The sequence below is a fragment of the Meriones unguiculatus genome, chromosome 18 (assembly GCF_030254825.1).
Source record: "Meriones unguiculatus strain TT.TT164.6M chromosome 18, Bangor_MerUng_6.1, whole genome shotgun sequence".
Taxonomy (NCBI): domain Eukaryota; kingdom Metazoa; phylum Chordata; class Mammalia; order Rodentia; family Muridae; genus Meriones; species Meriones unguiculatus.
The window spans coordinates 28,506,249-28,522,140 of NC_083365.1; the positions used below are offsets into that span (position 1 = coordinate 28,506,249).

General features: G+C 41.2%; 1 protein-coding gene across 1 annotated transcript in view; it reads left to right on the top strand.

Annotated features, from left to right (window-relative positions):
• Ryr3 (ryanodine receptor 3) overlaps nucleotides 1–15,892 on the top strand; it is a 518,783-nt gene that overhangs the window by 250,984 nt on the left and 251,907 nt on the right. Inside the window, exon 11 of the mRNA XM_060371666.1 lies at nucleotides 12,844–13,017. Coding sequence (XP_060227649.1) covers nucleotides 12,844–13,017 — 174 coding nt within the window. The remainder of the gene's footprint in view (nucleotides 1–12,843; nucleotides 13,018–15,892) is intronic.

Sequence of the window (15,892 nt, forward strand, 5' to 3'; positions counted from 1 at the left end):
GAGGACCTGAAGTTGGTCCCCAGCACCCACACCAGGCAGGAGAATCCATCACTTCTGGCCCCCATGAGCATCTGCACTAAAATGTACATAGCCACAGAGGTGTACACACTGGTCCATATAAAAAAAGATAAATCTTTAAAACCCCGTGAGCGTCCTGCCCATTTCCCACTAACCACCCTCCAGGTGCCACCTCTATTTCCTGTAAGGTGGTGTCCTGGATTTTTCATTTCATTCTGTCTTTCTGAGCATATGGGGTTTTTTCCCCTTTTACCATCAGTCCTTTTTCTTTTCTTAAGATTCCCAACTCAAGGATTTTAAACTTGTGTCTATTTATCAATTATTCTGGCGACCAGGAAGTAGAGCATGGCAATCCGACTTGCTAAAATAATTGAGGGAAAAAAAAAACAACAGAGAAAATGTAAAAACAGCAGCAGACAGAATCCCTTTCTCCCCTGAGAGGTGTGGTGTAGAATGAGGGGATCAGCAGGTGCGGAGGGGGAAAGAAGATGGAATGCAAGGTGACTCATGGGAGCTGATGACCTTTCAAATCCCTTTCTGAGAATGCCAGCTTGGCCCTTTCATATCTGAGCAATCTCCGTCATTTTTCCCATCCTGATTGTATCCATGCTTGACTGGAAAAAAAATGACTACAGAGTTTTGACCATTTCCTTTTCACAAAGGAGTCAGGCAACTTCCCATGCAGCTGGGAGGACCCTCCCACTGAATTTCTTTCTTGCCTTAGCAAGGCTCTACACTGTGCTGTGGTTTTGGGGAGGGGACGGCAGGGAGTTAGCGAGACTCAGAGCATCATAGGATCCTTATAACACACCTTTCCCATGCACCACCTCTGGCCTCTGGCCCATCATTTATCTCCCAAGCCTCTCCATCTCCATGTACATGGAGGCTATCACCCAATGTATAAAAAGCCACTGCGGCTCTGTGGAAAGCCAGCAGCTTGAGAGAACAAGTAAGAGCTGCCCTATGCAATCCAATTGTCAGCATGCTCACATTTTACTGGAGTCCCTGTATTAGAGGTTTTAAATAACTCTGGGTTAGTTCGTACTCAGCCCAGTTACCTTCATTTCCATTATAAAAGAATCGAAATTGAAATTGCTTCGGCTCCATAGCAGGACACATATGGCTGTGTTCCCACAGGAAAGTGGGGCTCCCTTCGAGATGTAGTGTGGGAGAAACATTTGGAATCTTAGAATGTGAAGCTACACACACACACACACACACACACACACACACACGAAGATCATGTGGGTAGCACTCAGCTCTGCCATACCCAATAGAAACAGCTGTTGGGAAGAGCACTTGAGGGGTCCTGGCTTCCCTGGATATCACAAAGAAGTGGTGGAAGGCGCTCTTCCCAGCATATGCTTTGGTGAGCTTCTCCTCGCTGGGCAGTAGTGATGATCTCCTGAAAACACAGCGGATTGGAACTCTCCATCTTTGAACAGTACATGGACATGGAGTCATCAGTTCTCTCCTGTTATGTGTGTTAGTTAACAGAGTAGACAACATTTCAGGTTCTGGATGATGTCTGAGGAGTCTGGGGCACCTCAATGGAAAGGCTGATAAGTGGAGACAGAGTTGTATTCAGTGAGAAAAGAGTTGGAGGCCTTTTCAGAAAGCTGGCAGTCTGGTAACAGAAGAGGGTCCTGGGAGTGGTGGTGTTTGGGTTCCAGACACGTGCCCTTAGAGGGCTCCTTCGTTTGTAAGTATAAGCTCCTCGTCCTCTCATCTGAAGTACCGTTGCATTAACCTGTCACAGCTATGACTGCAATAGGGGCCATGGAAGAGTTGCCAGTATATACCTTCCTTAGCAAGCAGCTTGTACAGGACAGGTGGCAGATAGGTGCTCCTGGGGAGTGTGTGTTTGCCGCGGGATTAGTGTGTGAGCCAGGCCTGATGGCATGTGAATATAATCCTCACTACTCAAGAGGCTGAGGTAGGAAGATAATGAGTTAAAGGTCTACCTTGGCTGCAGAGAAAGTTGAAGACTAGACTGGTGAACTTCACATGACCCTGTAATATAAGGTAAAAAGAGAACCATGGACAAAGTTCAGTCATAGAGCACTTGCCTAGCCTGTGTAAGGCACCGGGTTCAATCCATAGTACCATGGAAAAGAATGAAAAACAACCTGGGGCTGGACATGGCAATGCAAGCCTTTACCCCCTTCACTTGGGAATCAATCAGAGGAGGGTCTCTGTGAGTTAGAGGCCAGACTAATCTACATAGTAAGTTCTGGGACAGCCAGAGCTATGTAGAGAAACCCTGTCACAGGCCACAGAAGAAGAGGATCCGGGAAGTCCTGATGAGACTTGATAAGCTATGGGCAGATGGCAGAGGAGGAGAACTCCTCCTTTCAGTGGACTAGAGGAAAGGGATAGTGGGGGAAGAGGGAGAGAGTGTGGGCCTGGGAAGAGTTGAGGGATGAGGGCTTCATTCAGGATATATAATGAATAAATTGTGAAAAAATAAAAGTAAAAATAAAGAAAATTTAAAAACCTGGGATGTGCCTGAGCCTCACTGACAGGTGAGCACATGCAAGTACCAACTGCAGTCTGGGGCCAGAGCCTGGCTCTGATGATTCTAACTAAGGTCTCTGGGCAAGCTGTATGAAGCATATAGAATAAAGAACAGAGTATGATCTTGACCTAGGCTCCTACACCACCACTTCTTCAGGATTGTTCACATCAAAGTGGGGGTCCTGGGATATGCTGCCTCCTCTAAAATGGTATGTATGACAACACATCACACAGCCGCAACATTGCCTAATTCTGCCCTTGACTCCTATCTGGTTTTTTTGAGAGACCTGGAAAATAATTCGTGATCTCTTTCGGGCCTCATCTGAAGTCTGTCATGAAGATTCTTTTACTTTGCTCTCTGCCCACCCCTCCATTTGTCTCTTACCACTTTCCTGTGATTCCTTTGAGCTCCAACATACTGCATGTTTATCGGTGCTTGAACATGTTGCTTTTCTCACAGCCTTTTCCTGTATCATTCTTTGGTCTCTACATATCACCACTAATGGGGTCATTCTTGTACTTTGAGAAAAGTATCAGGTGCTGCTTTTGAGAAGCAATGTTACCCACTCTTTCAGTGGGTGGTCCTATTGACAGAGAACAAATATATCCCCACCACCACTGAGATGGTTTTGTATTTCAGCTTCAATGGATGCTGTGTAGAAACTACAGCTGGAAATGGCCTACTGAAGGAATATATAAATGTGCTCATAAAAGTCCACAGTGAAACCCATTTCAATCTAGCCTCCATCATCTTTGTAGCAGGGTCCTGTCTTCCTTGTGTAATCATTTTGCTATCATCTCATCTCTACATACACTCAATGAGAGAGATTCATTTTATTTTGAACATTTAAGTCAAAGTTCTATGAATTTGATTTCCCATCATTTTCCTCGGTCTTGACATTGCAAGGCCATTCCCTAAGGATTGTCAGATAATGTGATTTAATATTTATTCTGGCATGGCAAATGCTATTTAGATGTCATGCTTCAATGTCAGTTTACAGCACTGCATCCATTACAGGCAAGGTTGAATTAATAATGTTATGTGTAGCTGTTTATTCTATGGCCTCTCTACACGTTCCTTTAAGAACCAGTCTTGAAATGATGGTGAATAGATTCACATTTTGCCAATTTCATTGTGCAAGTGTATAGAATTATCACTGTTCCCATGTGAAGGGAAAATTTCCCCAGTGGCAATTTAGGAAACATTTATCAAATAACTGTTACTGCATTCTTGTTCCACATGCTTTTCTTTGACCTCAGCAGCCTGCAGCACCCCCAAACGAGGGACAACTGGTACATCCTAGTACATTGGTCTACAGACATAGTGGTACTGAACTTGGGTCATATCAGTGACCTGGTTTCCTCTGTTTTTTCTCATGAAGTCATCAGATGGAAAGAAGGATGCAGGCATTTCCAACCCACAGCTCATGTGGCAGTGGATAGCTATGATTGTGGCTCAGTACAAAAAGTGAACTTACATAAAACATAATAAGGGTTTGGGTCTTTGCTTTGGTTCGTTACTGAATTGCACAGTTCTCGATGGTGGCCTTTGTAGATGACAATGTTCTGTAATCACATCAGAAGGTTGGTCACATGTGATTGAGCAAAAGAATGAAAGTGAGAGGAGAAAACAAACGTAGCTAGAGACACCACCACCTACTGGAGTTTCACTTTAAATCGAGAACTACAAAGGATTTAGACATCTCTAATGAATATGTTTTTTCCATGCCTTTGTTGTTCAAAGTGAACAAGGAAAACCATGAGTTGTGAAGTGGGAGAAATCTGGACTTGAACCTTGGTGCTGCCATTTACTGTTCAACCTCAGTATTTCTTTTTCTAAAAATAAGGATAAAGAGGTATATTTTTAAGGATTATTTTGAAGATTAAAGAGACCAGAAATGTGACCTAGAAAGCTATATGTTTTAATCTGTGAAGTAGAAGTTGGGTTGCTGACCTCGGGGTGGTGTCCCAAAGATGAGAAGAGAAATACAGGCTTCTTCTCAGGAAGAATGCTTTCCCTGCTGAGGCAGATGGACCTGCTCCCTAACATGCTATGACCAGCAGAAGAACAGCCTTGTCTTCCTAGCCAACAAAGGCTTCATCACCAACCCAGGCTCTTCGTAGCATCCTACAGTCTATAACTGTCTTCAAGGCAAACAGTTGAGTTTTCTAATTCTAGATGTGCTGTTCATGACGGCCTATATAGGTAATAGTGAACCCAAAGTTTATTCCTCATAGTTCCTGGAGAGGTAAGCGAGCAGAAGTGGGCAAGTAGAGCATGACTTTCCTAGGTTCCCTTAGCAGCTGTTAATGGGTTTCCTCATCCCTTCTCTTTCTCTGAAATATTTTGGATACTTACAGTGTATGTTCAGGAGATATTTTTTGCAACTCCTATGGGCGCACATAGTTTAATTGTGTTAAGCAATAACATATCCATACTAACACATGTGAATCAGAAGCTTTAGACATCTTGTTCCATGTTATTGCCATAACTTACAGCTGACTCAGCTCTCATCACTCTCCCTTTCCATTAACCTTTCTCTTTTTCTTTTTTATTAATTATAATTTATTCGCTTTGTATCCCAGCTGTAACCCATCCACCTTTCTTACTAGTACTGGAATGATTATTCTAAGATGCGGCCTGGTGCCTCAATGGCTTTGCATTAGCTGTACTGGCTTTCCCAAAAAAGATGCCAAACAATGCTAGGAATGCTGCATTCAACAGAATTGAATTGATTACTTTTACAGATGATGATGCTTGACTTTTACTGTGGGGCTTATAATTCTGAAAGGTTCTGTCGGACTCCTAGAAAATACAGCATTTGTCTAAAGGCATATTTTCCTGCAGAAAGTAAGTTAACATGGTAATTATTTTTAAAGCATGGACCTGTAGGATTACATTTTTCGTCTTTAATTTTTATCAACTTCCTCTCTAGATTTCATCACTCTCCTTGCCTCATTTTATCATCTTACCAGAATGCCACATCCCCACTGCTATGGCTTGAGTATGGCCTCTAAATGGTTCATGTATTGGAATCATGTCCCTATTTTGAGATATTAGGATGAAAACTTGGAGAGATAGCTCAGCAGTAAACTGCTCCGATTGCTCCTATAGAGGAGTCATGTTCCATCCCCATTACCCTCAAGGTGATTCATGACCATCTTTTATTCCAGGTCCTGGGAATCTGATACCCTCTTCTGGCCTCTGAAAATACTGCATGAGCGCATGCGCGCGCGCGCACACACACACACACACACACACACACACAGTACACTTAGATAAGTGCAGGCAAAACACTTCTATTCATAAACTAGAAATAAATCATCACAGAAAAAGTGTCACTAGACTGTTTAGTGATGAGGTGTTTGAAGTTGATTGGGATTGACTAATGTCACTGGTAGGAATGAATACTGGTGGCTTTATAAGAAAAGTGATAAAGACCAGCACAAGCTCCAATTGTCCTTTGAATGCATACCATGTCACCTATTTATAATTGATTTATATGTGTAACTTCTAAAGTTTGTCTAAACCCAAAGCTGTTTTTCTTATAAAGCACAAATATGTATTTCAACCATTTCTTTATAATGGCTTTTAAATAGCTAAGACATTGATACAGTTAATTACTTATCTATGCTAATGGAAAAGCCATAATAAATCTGTTGAAATGGCTTTTCACAATCATGCCTGGTTTATATTCTGTTCTTTTGCTTTCTAGCTAAGTGGCTTTGGGCAAGTTGTTGAATCAATGCAGGTCTCAATAAAATAAGTCAATAAAAGTATGGCCATTGGAAAGTTTAGATAAAATGTTCGGATTTATGTATTTTTCATGTCATTTTGTAGGCACGGCACTTTGTATGCTGGTATTGTCATTGTAGAGTACTTAGCAAAATACCTGGCTCATAGTAGGCACTGAGCAAATATTATTTCTGGAGAATAGTAACTTGATCACCTAAGCCAAATTCTAATGTGTCCACTGGGATGTGCACATGAGTATTTCCTTCATAATTGTCAATGGAGAAAGTAATGCTTATAGCCTTTCGACATGCATCAGGACAAGTAACCTATTCCTTCTCAGAATCACCAATGACAGGCAAAGATGACATCATTTTACGGATATGCAAATTTAAAATCTTCAGAACAATAAAACAAATTGCTTGCAATCTATTTCAAGCAGAACACTGCATGGAATGTAAAAAAACAAATCCCTGTTCTCTTTGAGAAAGACTGTTTCACAGAGAAGCAGCTCCTGTGCCAATAAAGGTCTCTCACTTGCATTCAAATATAGATTTCCAATTAGAAGGTATGCTAAAGCAATGGTCTAGAAAGTTATTGGCTATCCTATGTTAGTAACAGTTCTGAAGACTGGGGGACATGCTGAACCACACATGGCTAGGTCAGAAAGTACCTGTGAGAAGACAGAACAAATGACATGTCTTAGTGTTTCTGTGGGCTTTGCTAAAGCACCATGACCAAGAGCTACTTAGGGAGAAAAGAGTTTACCTCAGTTTACAGGTGCATCATCCAGGGAAGGCTGGGAAGGAACTCAAGGGCAGACAACAGCTGAAGCACAGGGCATGGAGGAATGTTTCTTACTGGCTTCCTCTTCATGGCTTGCTCAGCCTGCTCTTTTCACACCAGGACCACCAACCCAGGGGTGGTAGCACTAATATTTAGATGGACCCTCCCACATCAACCATCAATTAAAAGAAAGGGGGTGGCACAGGCCAATCTGGTGGAGGCATTTTCTCAATTGACATTCCTACTTCCCAGATGACTGAGCTTGCAACACGTTGACATAAATTTGCCAGTACAGGGGAGATAAGACAGTTTATTCACTTTAAGTACCACCTGTAGCTCCCTCCCACCTCCCCTCTCAATCCCTCTCCTTCTTCTCCACCCATGCCCCTCCCACAGTCCACTGATAGGTGAGGTCCTCCTCCCCTTCCATCTGATCCTAGTCTATCAGGTCTCATCAGGAGTGGCTGCATTGTCTTCCTCTGTGTCCTGGTAAGGCTGCACCCCACTGAAAGGGAGGTGATCAAAGGGCAGGCCAATCAGTTCATGTAAGAAACAGTCCCTGTTCCCATTACTAGGGAACCCACTTGGACACTGAGCTGCCATGGGCTACATGTGTGCAGGGGTTCTAGGTTATCTTCATGCATGGTCCTTGGTTGGAATATCAGTCTCAGAAAAACACCACTGTGTCCAGATTGTTTTATTCTGTTGCTCTCTTTGTAGAGCTCCTTTCCCTTCCAGGTATTTCTATATCCCCTTTCGAGAAAGACTCTTTTTGTAGTCCCCTTGGAAAGTGATAGGAAAGGAAAGATAAGGTTCGAGTTGATGACTTTGAATATCTTCAGCGAGTTTTGGAACACAAGATTTATAATGGGTTTAGAACTTCGCCCTGGTAGTTAGGAAAGGGGAATGGTGGCCTAGAGTATGTTAGCTCTATAAAGGGTTGGATTAGTTTCTGGCCTCTGGATCATTGGTTTGCATGTGAAAGGGTACCTCTAGGCCAGCCTTTTACTGTTTTTAGGTGTCAGCTGGTCCTAAGGGAGTCCTATAGGGAAGATTAGACCTTGAGACTAGAGAAGTCAGAGGTATCTTTTAGCTCTGGATGTGGGAAAGGCTTGATCATCGTCCTGAGTCCTTTCTGTGAAGCTTGGCCACATATTATCAGAAGGAAGACACTAGAAAAGACTTCTTTACTCTCACAAATCCTAGCACTAAAAAGCAGGGCCATTCAGCAAAGCAGAACTACCTAGCAGGAGGCAGTGGGGGTGGTGGGTGGATTTGGAGGGTGACACATTGTCACATTTACTGGAGTTTTTATTGACAAAAAGATGGTTTAGAGTTCACCAATTGGAGTAATTTCTGTGTGCTCCAAGCTATAGAGGTATCTTTAGCTACCTGATCTTGGTATGATAAAGCAAAGGGATATAGTCTCCTGGAGCATACAGGTCATTATAGATGAGTTCCGGTTTTGGATTGTTCAGTGTGCATGTAGCAAGTATGCCTTAGAGGCTTTTGCTATGTGTAAGAACTCTAGGTTTCTCCCTATTCAGATACATTTCTGAGATATCAGCATATCAAAATATGAAGAAAATGTTAGGATACAAATATTACCATTGTGAAACTGCAGAAGTGATCAGGTGATTCAAGTAACGATATCAATAAAATACCCCCCCCCCAGAAAGAAGCAACAGGTATGTCAATATTGCTCCCAGAGCTGTGCGCATAAATCAGTGGTAAAGCACTTACCAAGAATGTGGGGAGCCCTGAGTTTGATCCCCAGCGCTGAAAGTGAAAAGCCATCATTCATAAACCGACTTTGTTAAAGCATATGTTACATGAGAAGTGGATTGTATTCTCTTAGAACTTGGGAAAGGATGCAATTTGTGTATCCTTGTTCTTCAGGAAAGTGCCATTTCTAGCAACAGGATGATTGCATCTGAGGCCACTGTTATTCCTCAGTAATTTATTAGTGCTGTGAATTGCTGGGTTGAGCTGGGCTTCGGGTTTATTGACATTGTGTGATATCCAGGCTTTCTTGTTGTTATTCTTCTTCTAAATGAGAAGCAGCCACCGCGTTGACCACCACAGAACTTTAGAAGATGAGGCTGTTTTGTAAAAGCAATGGTGTAGAGAGTGGTGGCGTGTTTGTTTCAGTGACTGTAGGAAATGAATCCTCCTATTTATTGTATTTTGAAGAAGCCATATTAAATTAAACAAAAAATGAGAAAATAAATTGCTAGTTAAGAATATGTGTTATTTTTTTTACCAGGAGCTATTAGAAATCAGTGTAATTACCACATATAACAGCTGTCTTTTGTGTTGTTTCTATTTTAGTGTATTAACTATAGTTGGAGAATAGGCAACAGATAAAAAAAAAATTGCCTTCTTGTAAGTCTTGTTACTGGCTGGAACATCCATAGAATTGTGAATATTTCTGTGAAGAAAGTCAACTGTCCATTGTTTCATAGAATTTCATGACTGATTACCTATATAGAAAGTCCTAATGTATCAAAATCTATTTTTCTATCAGTGTATGTTACCAAATCAAAGCTTTGTTTCTTTTGAATATGTTCATTTTGAAAAATAAAGTATTTTTTAGCATTCCAGCCAATGTTTCAGCACACATTTAAAATAAAGAATTTTCTTATGAAATATTAATACTGCTAAAATTGATATTTTATGTGTGCATAAAGTAGCTGATTTTCATTTTATGAAAGTCTGAAGGAAAAGACGTGAGAGCTAAGGTAAAAAATAAATACACCAGAAAAAAAAATCACTCAGCCATACATGGCCCCTCCTACTATGTTCCATAAGTAATACGGGGGCTGAGTTCTCTATTGAGAATCTGCAATTAACTGCCCTGATTCCTTCCATAGATTCCTTAGGAGATGCTAAGTAAGTGCTTAGTAGAGGAATGAGGCAATGCTGAGGAGATGCAGCCATAGACACTAGCCATCCTCACAGGAGAAGCGATATATGCAGGAGGAATTGAAGGCTGAGTTCCATGTAGACTAATGGAAAAAACACAGAGGCTGGAGATTAAATTTTTTTAGCTTTTAATTTTTTTTTCTTTGAGAATTTCAAACACATATAATGTATGTTGATGTCTTCATCTCCTGCTCTGTTCGTGGCACCACCACAATCAAGTCTCCCTCCTAACTTCATGCACTCCTTTTCCATTTTTATTTGTTTATTTAAATAAACAGAGGTGGGCCTCTCGTTTCTTTATATTTTTATTAGAAATATTTTTTTTGTACAATATACTCTGACTAAGGTTTCCCCTTCCCTAACTCCTTCAGACCCTGACTTTTTTACTGCATTCTGGTATGACTCCTTGAGTTGACCTTGGGCAAATTATTTTTCGTTTTCCTCATCAGAAGTTTTGTTATGAAGAGTTGGTATCTGAACCTGTAAAGAACTTAAAGTCAGTTTCTGAGCATGATAAGGGCTCACGACTCACGAAGCCCATTATTTAGAAGAGGAGGACTTTTGTTGCAATCAAAGGGAATGGCATGCCACATTTTTTCCCATTCTGCAAAAATTCAAAGTGCTCCCTAGTTAACAGCTTTTATGACTGAGAAATTTAATGCAAGATCGAGAAAAGAATGGAAATAAAATATGGCCACTTAGAGTAACACCAGAGAGGCACTAATTGATTAGGAAAGGAACAAAGTTACTATGCATTGGGGATCTATTTTATGTGACAAGTACATTAGGTTGTCACAGGGCGCTTGTCTAGTACATACATCCCGTTTCCATACTAGGGAACAGGGAAGGAAATAGTGGACACTAAAGAATGAAACTGTGTGTGACCATAACTAAGGCAGCCCCTTATCAGCTTCCCTTCACTTTGAAAATGTACCAGAGAAGGTTGGAGGGAGGAAAGGTTTGTTTTTGAGCTCCCAGTTTCAGGGTTTACAGTCTGTAGTCAGATGGCTTCACAATTTTGAACTCTGCAGTGAAGCCAGGGTATCTATCATGGCAGAATATGTGTACTAAAGAAGGTTGTTCACCCCATGGCAGCCAGAAGCAAAAAGGGAATCTAGGGCTCTTTTATCCATCAAAAGCATACCATCAGAGACCGAATTCCATGCCACCAGCACCTTTATCTTAAACATTACACCATCTCATGATAGGACCCCAAGCTGACAAGCAAGCCTCCAACACATGGCCACTGGGAAACATTTAAGATCCCAATTATGACATAGTCCTAAGAGACTGAACTGCTGACCAGAGAGAATGAATGGGACAGACCTAGGCCCTCTGCACATATGTTGTGCAGCTGGGTATTCATGTGGGACTCTGAAAGTGAGAGTGGGAGCTATCTCTGATTACATTGCCTGGATCCCTTTCCCCTAACTGGACTGCCTCAGTAGAAGAAGATATGCCAAGGCTGGTTGATATCCATGGGAGGCCTCTCCTTTCCTGAAGAGAAGGGACTGAGGGGTTGGATAGGAGGAGAGGTAAAAGGGAGGGACTGGGAGGAGAGGAGAAAAAAGAAGCTGTGGTCAGGATGTAACATATATATATGTTATATATATGTATATGTGTATATATATATGTATATATATCAACAAACCACTGTAGTGTCCCCTACTTGTTTAAAAAAAAGTCTTAAAGTCTTTCTCTTGATTAATTTTTACCTTTTTATTACTTCTTTAAAAATTCCATACAATGTATTTTAATAATATCTACCCCTCCTCACCAGTACTTCCAGTTAGAGGCCTATGGACACTTTCTGGCCAAAATCTCCAAAAGAGGGAACTCATTCCTAGCACTGAGCTTTTTATGTGTTAGCCTCTGGGTAACTAGTAAGAACATTGTCACCTCATGTTCTCTCTCTCACCCCCCTCCTCTCTCTTTATCTATATATCTCTATCTCTATGTGTATGTGAATATGCTTACAACTAGTAAGTTTACATATGACTTTTTCAAAAAGTCATCCTTCCCCATACTCTCTACTGCCCTCCGATCTGTAACTCTGACTTAACCCTTCCTCAGTTATTTTCCTTTAACCCTTTATTCTACTGAATTCTAGCTCCCCTCCCTTTAAAGTACCCCCATGCCCCTCACTAATATTTTGACCTCTGTAGGTATTCAAAATGAAATGCACATATCTGAAGATTCAAAACTAACATCCACCCATGAGAGAAAGTATATGACATTTGTCTTTCTGGGTCTAGGTTACCTCACTTGGAATGATTGTTTTCAGCTCTACCCATTTACCTATGAATTTCATAGTTATATTTCTAACAGCTCAATAATACTCCATTGTACAAACATATCACTTTTTCTTTCAACACTTAGACTGTTTCCATTTCCTGGCTTTTGTGAATATTGTGTTTACAGATGGTATTTTAAGGTCCTAAATTATGGCATTTGTAGAAGATAAGCATTTAAATTATGGCAGATATCAATTACTGAAAATGAATTAACTGACCACTTAAAAGTTACTTTTAACATTATCTATGTTAGAGTGAGGGGAATAGAAATATAATAGAAAAACATATAAAATCAGAATAAAATAAGGAACCTGCCAACTGCTTCCTTTTCATGGTTTTAAAAATCTTTGAAATGACCAAAAGCTTCAATGCATTGATTTTATGGTTAACAGCAGATAAGGGAAGCCAGTCTTTCTATAATCCTGGCTTGGAAACATAACATGATTATTCTGATAATAGCTTTTTCTCTTACAGATTCTACACAAGTGATTTGTTTTATATATTGAGATGCTATGTAATCAGGCATTCCTACATTTGTTTGTTCCTTTTTCTTTTCTGTGTATGGAATAGGAAATCAAGGAAAAATTGGATTCCAGTCACAAGAGAGATATGGAAGGCATGGGAGTTCCAGAAATCAAGTATGGGGATTCTGTCTGCTTTGTCCAGCATGTAGCCAGTGGCCTTTGGGTGACCTACAAAGCACAGGATGCCAAAACCTCCCGTCTGGGACCTCTGAAAAGAAAGGTAAGTGATCTGAGTGTTATCTAGGGCTTTTCACACTGAGTGAGGACTAGCTAGGCAGTAGAAGCAATTCTGAGGACCAGGTGGGCATGACTGTGTTTCTCCCTTGACTATTCAAAAGAATGACTCCGTGGCAGATTATACATCATTTCTCCAGTAAATTAGGCTAATTTGGTCACTGTAACCCCATTTTCAAAATTTTTAGATTATACGCTACGTGATGCCTCTATGTGGAAGAGCTGGAGCTTGTTTGATTCACTCTGAAACCCAGTCTCAATGACGCTTAATAGTTCCACTATTTCGAGATTATCCACATCATTGCTCGCTTCATTTAAGTGGATAATGAAGTTATTATGTTATTTTCATAAGATAAAGACTGACTAGAATCTCTATAGAGAAAATGCAGGCTGCATGACAATGAGGCTACAGACACTGACGTGCAGAAAGATGTGACTTGATGCTATATCCACAGAGATGTATCCAGATTTGAGGATTGCATCCCAGCCTGCCATAGCAGGAAGCCAGCTTGGATACTTGTAGCATCTTTTCGCCACAAAGTCAATTGCCGTAATAGTAATTCTTTTTTTATATAGGAACCAGAGAATGGATGCCAAGGGTATGATTTTCTTGGAAAATCTTTTCAAAATGCAGGTTTGGATAGTCAAAGAGTCACAGAATAAGGTTATAGGAAGCACTGTGAACTACAGTCCTGACATATTGGCCTAAAGCAATAATGACAGTGTCTCTGAATGCTAGTTATTATAGGACATTAGAATCATACTATGTGGTGATAGGAAGGTTTCACTAGCCAAGATCCTTTGACTGTGAGCCCTGCTGGTTAGAGCAGAATGCATGGACCTGAAAGAAAGCTCACTTTGATCCTTGCGTCATTGCCTCCACACAGTTTCTGGTCTATAAACTAGAGAGGGGCATGCTGATGTAGAGAGGGTATAGACCCAGGTTCAGCCACTATTTCTGGGATTTCTAGGACCAAGATCCCCAAGTAGAGTCAGCTATAGACACAGCCTGAAATTCTACATGCAGTTTCTGATAGTATCCTAAGCTGTTCACATGTGGGCTATGCTGGTGATACAGAAAACAGGATGCCACAGCTGTGATGGAGAAGCTGTGATAGAGATACAAGCAGTATGACAGTCCTTAGGAGTTGGCCGTCGCTGTCTCCCATATTGGGATGGCCCTGAGAAGTGTAATAGGGTTGGAAATGAGTCCCGGTGGGGCTACTGTACAAGACAGAGCGCTGCGCTCTGAGAAGAGGAGAAAACTGAAAACATCTGTTCAACTCCACCCCCTGCCAGCCTGTTCCAGTCCTCTGTAGAGGACTGTGGTGTCTTGACAGGCTGGATGGTTTTATGCACTTTCTTATGGCCATGATGATGCCAGAGTGGAATTGCTGTTTAAGTCTGTGCCTCCAGATGCAAAAGAACTCTGTCCACATGGAAGGGTGGATTGTTGATTGGTTGCATTGTTGATGTAGTATGTCTTTTCCTGCCCTTAGACACACCTAATTGTTAGAACACATATATAAATTTGGGAGAGACCTCTTCTATATGATATCCTAATACTTAGCCATTGACAGGCAAACAATGCTGTTTCATAAGAACAGGTTAAAATTTCTCTTGAAAATATCCAGATCTCTATGAAATTAATAAAACCCAGGTAGGACAACCACATGAAGAAACTGACAAACAGTAGCTCATGTTAAAAAGAGTGGTCCCTTTATCACCCTGTTGCATTGTGGGTACCTCCCTGAGGATTGTAACTGAAGGACCTAGGCCTGGAGAGCAATCAGTCCTCATTACTTTCTTGTTTGTCTGTCCAGTTTGCATGTTATCTGAACAAACCCAAAGAACGTTGGTCTTTCGAAAACAGAACACTGGGAGCAACAGAAAGTATACACAGTAGGAGAGTATTGCTAAATTGCACATCGTTAACCAGATGCCAGGAAGGTCTGAAAGAGTAACACTGCTTAAAGGCTGGGTTGTCCAATGGTTAGGCATCTGGTGTGATGCTTAATCACTATGCACATGGGATGAAAAGTTTCTTTTTGAAGAAAGCATAACTTTTGCAAACCTGTATCCCACTTCTTATATGAATTTATTATATTAGGCTATGGCCAAAAGAGGAAAAACGTAAGAGATTTTCACATAAAAAAAGGAAAATAAGCTTTGGTTTTAAGCTAAAAATCCTGAGACACAGACTGAACTCCAGGACCCTACATGACCTCTCCTCACTACCACAAGCTGTTGCCATGCTCAGGAATTTAGATCTGGATTTGGCCTTAACTTGAACCAGGGTCAAACCATTCTATTTACCATCTGCCCACACTTGGCCACGTTAAGAGGAAAAGCTAGCACACTCCAAACGCTGCTAGCGTTTGACCAAGATGTGTCATGATAGCCTTGGTAAGTTCGCATAACTTATTAGTAACCGGCCAGAGATCAGTAATTATTGTCCACATAATAAACCCTTCTGGAGCACCTTTTACTTTCTAGGAGTCATTTTAATTTATATGTAAATCACCTAAACCCCAAACAGCCCTGCAACATAAACACCCATTTGCAAATGGTGAACTGGAAACAGAGAGGTTAACTAACTTACCCAAAAGTCACTCCGCTGTCACTAAAGGAAATGCCACCCAATATGACAGCCCCTGATCCGAAGTCACCTCCACAAGAAACACACCCCCACATGAATCCACTTTCCTTGGTCCTTCTGCTAGGTAACTAACTCACCATAGCTGTCCTTCAGTAGAGAAGCCCACCCTGACACTAGGAGAGAGTTTTGCAATGTAAATTGCTCTTGCCCAGTTTACATATGGAGGAGAAGTTTGGGAACACAGGGACTTTTCTTCTGTGTT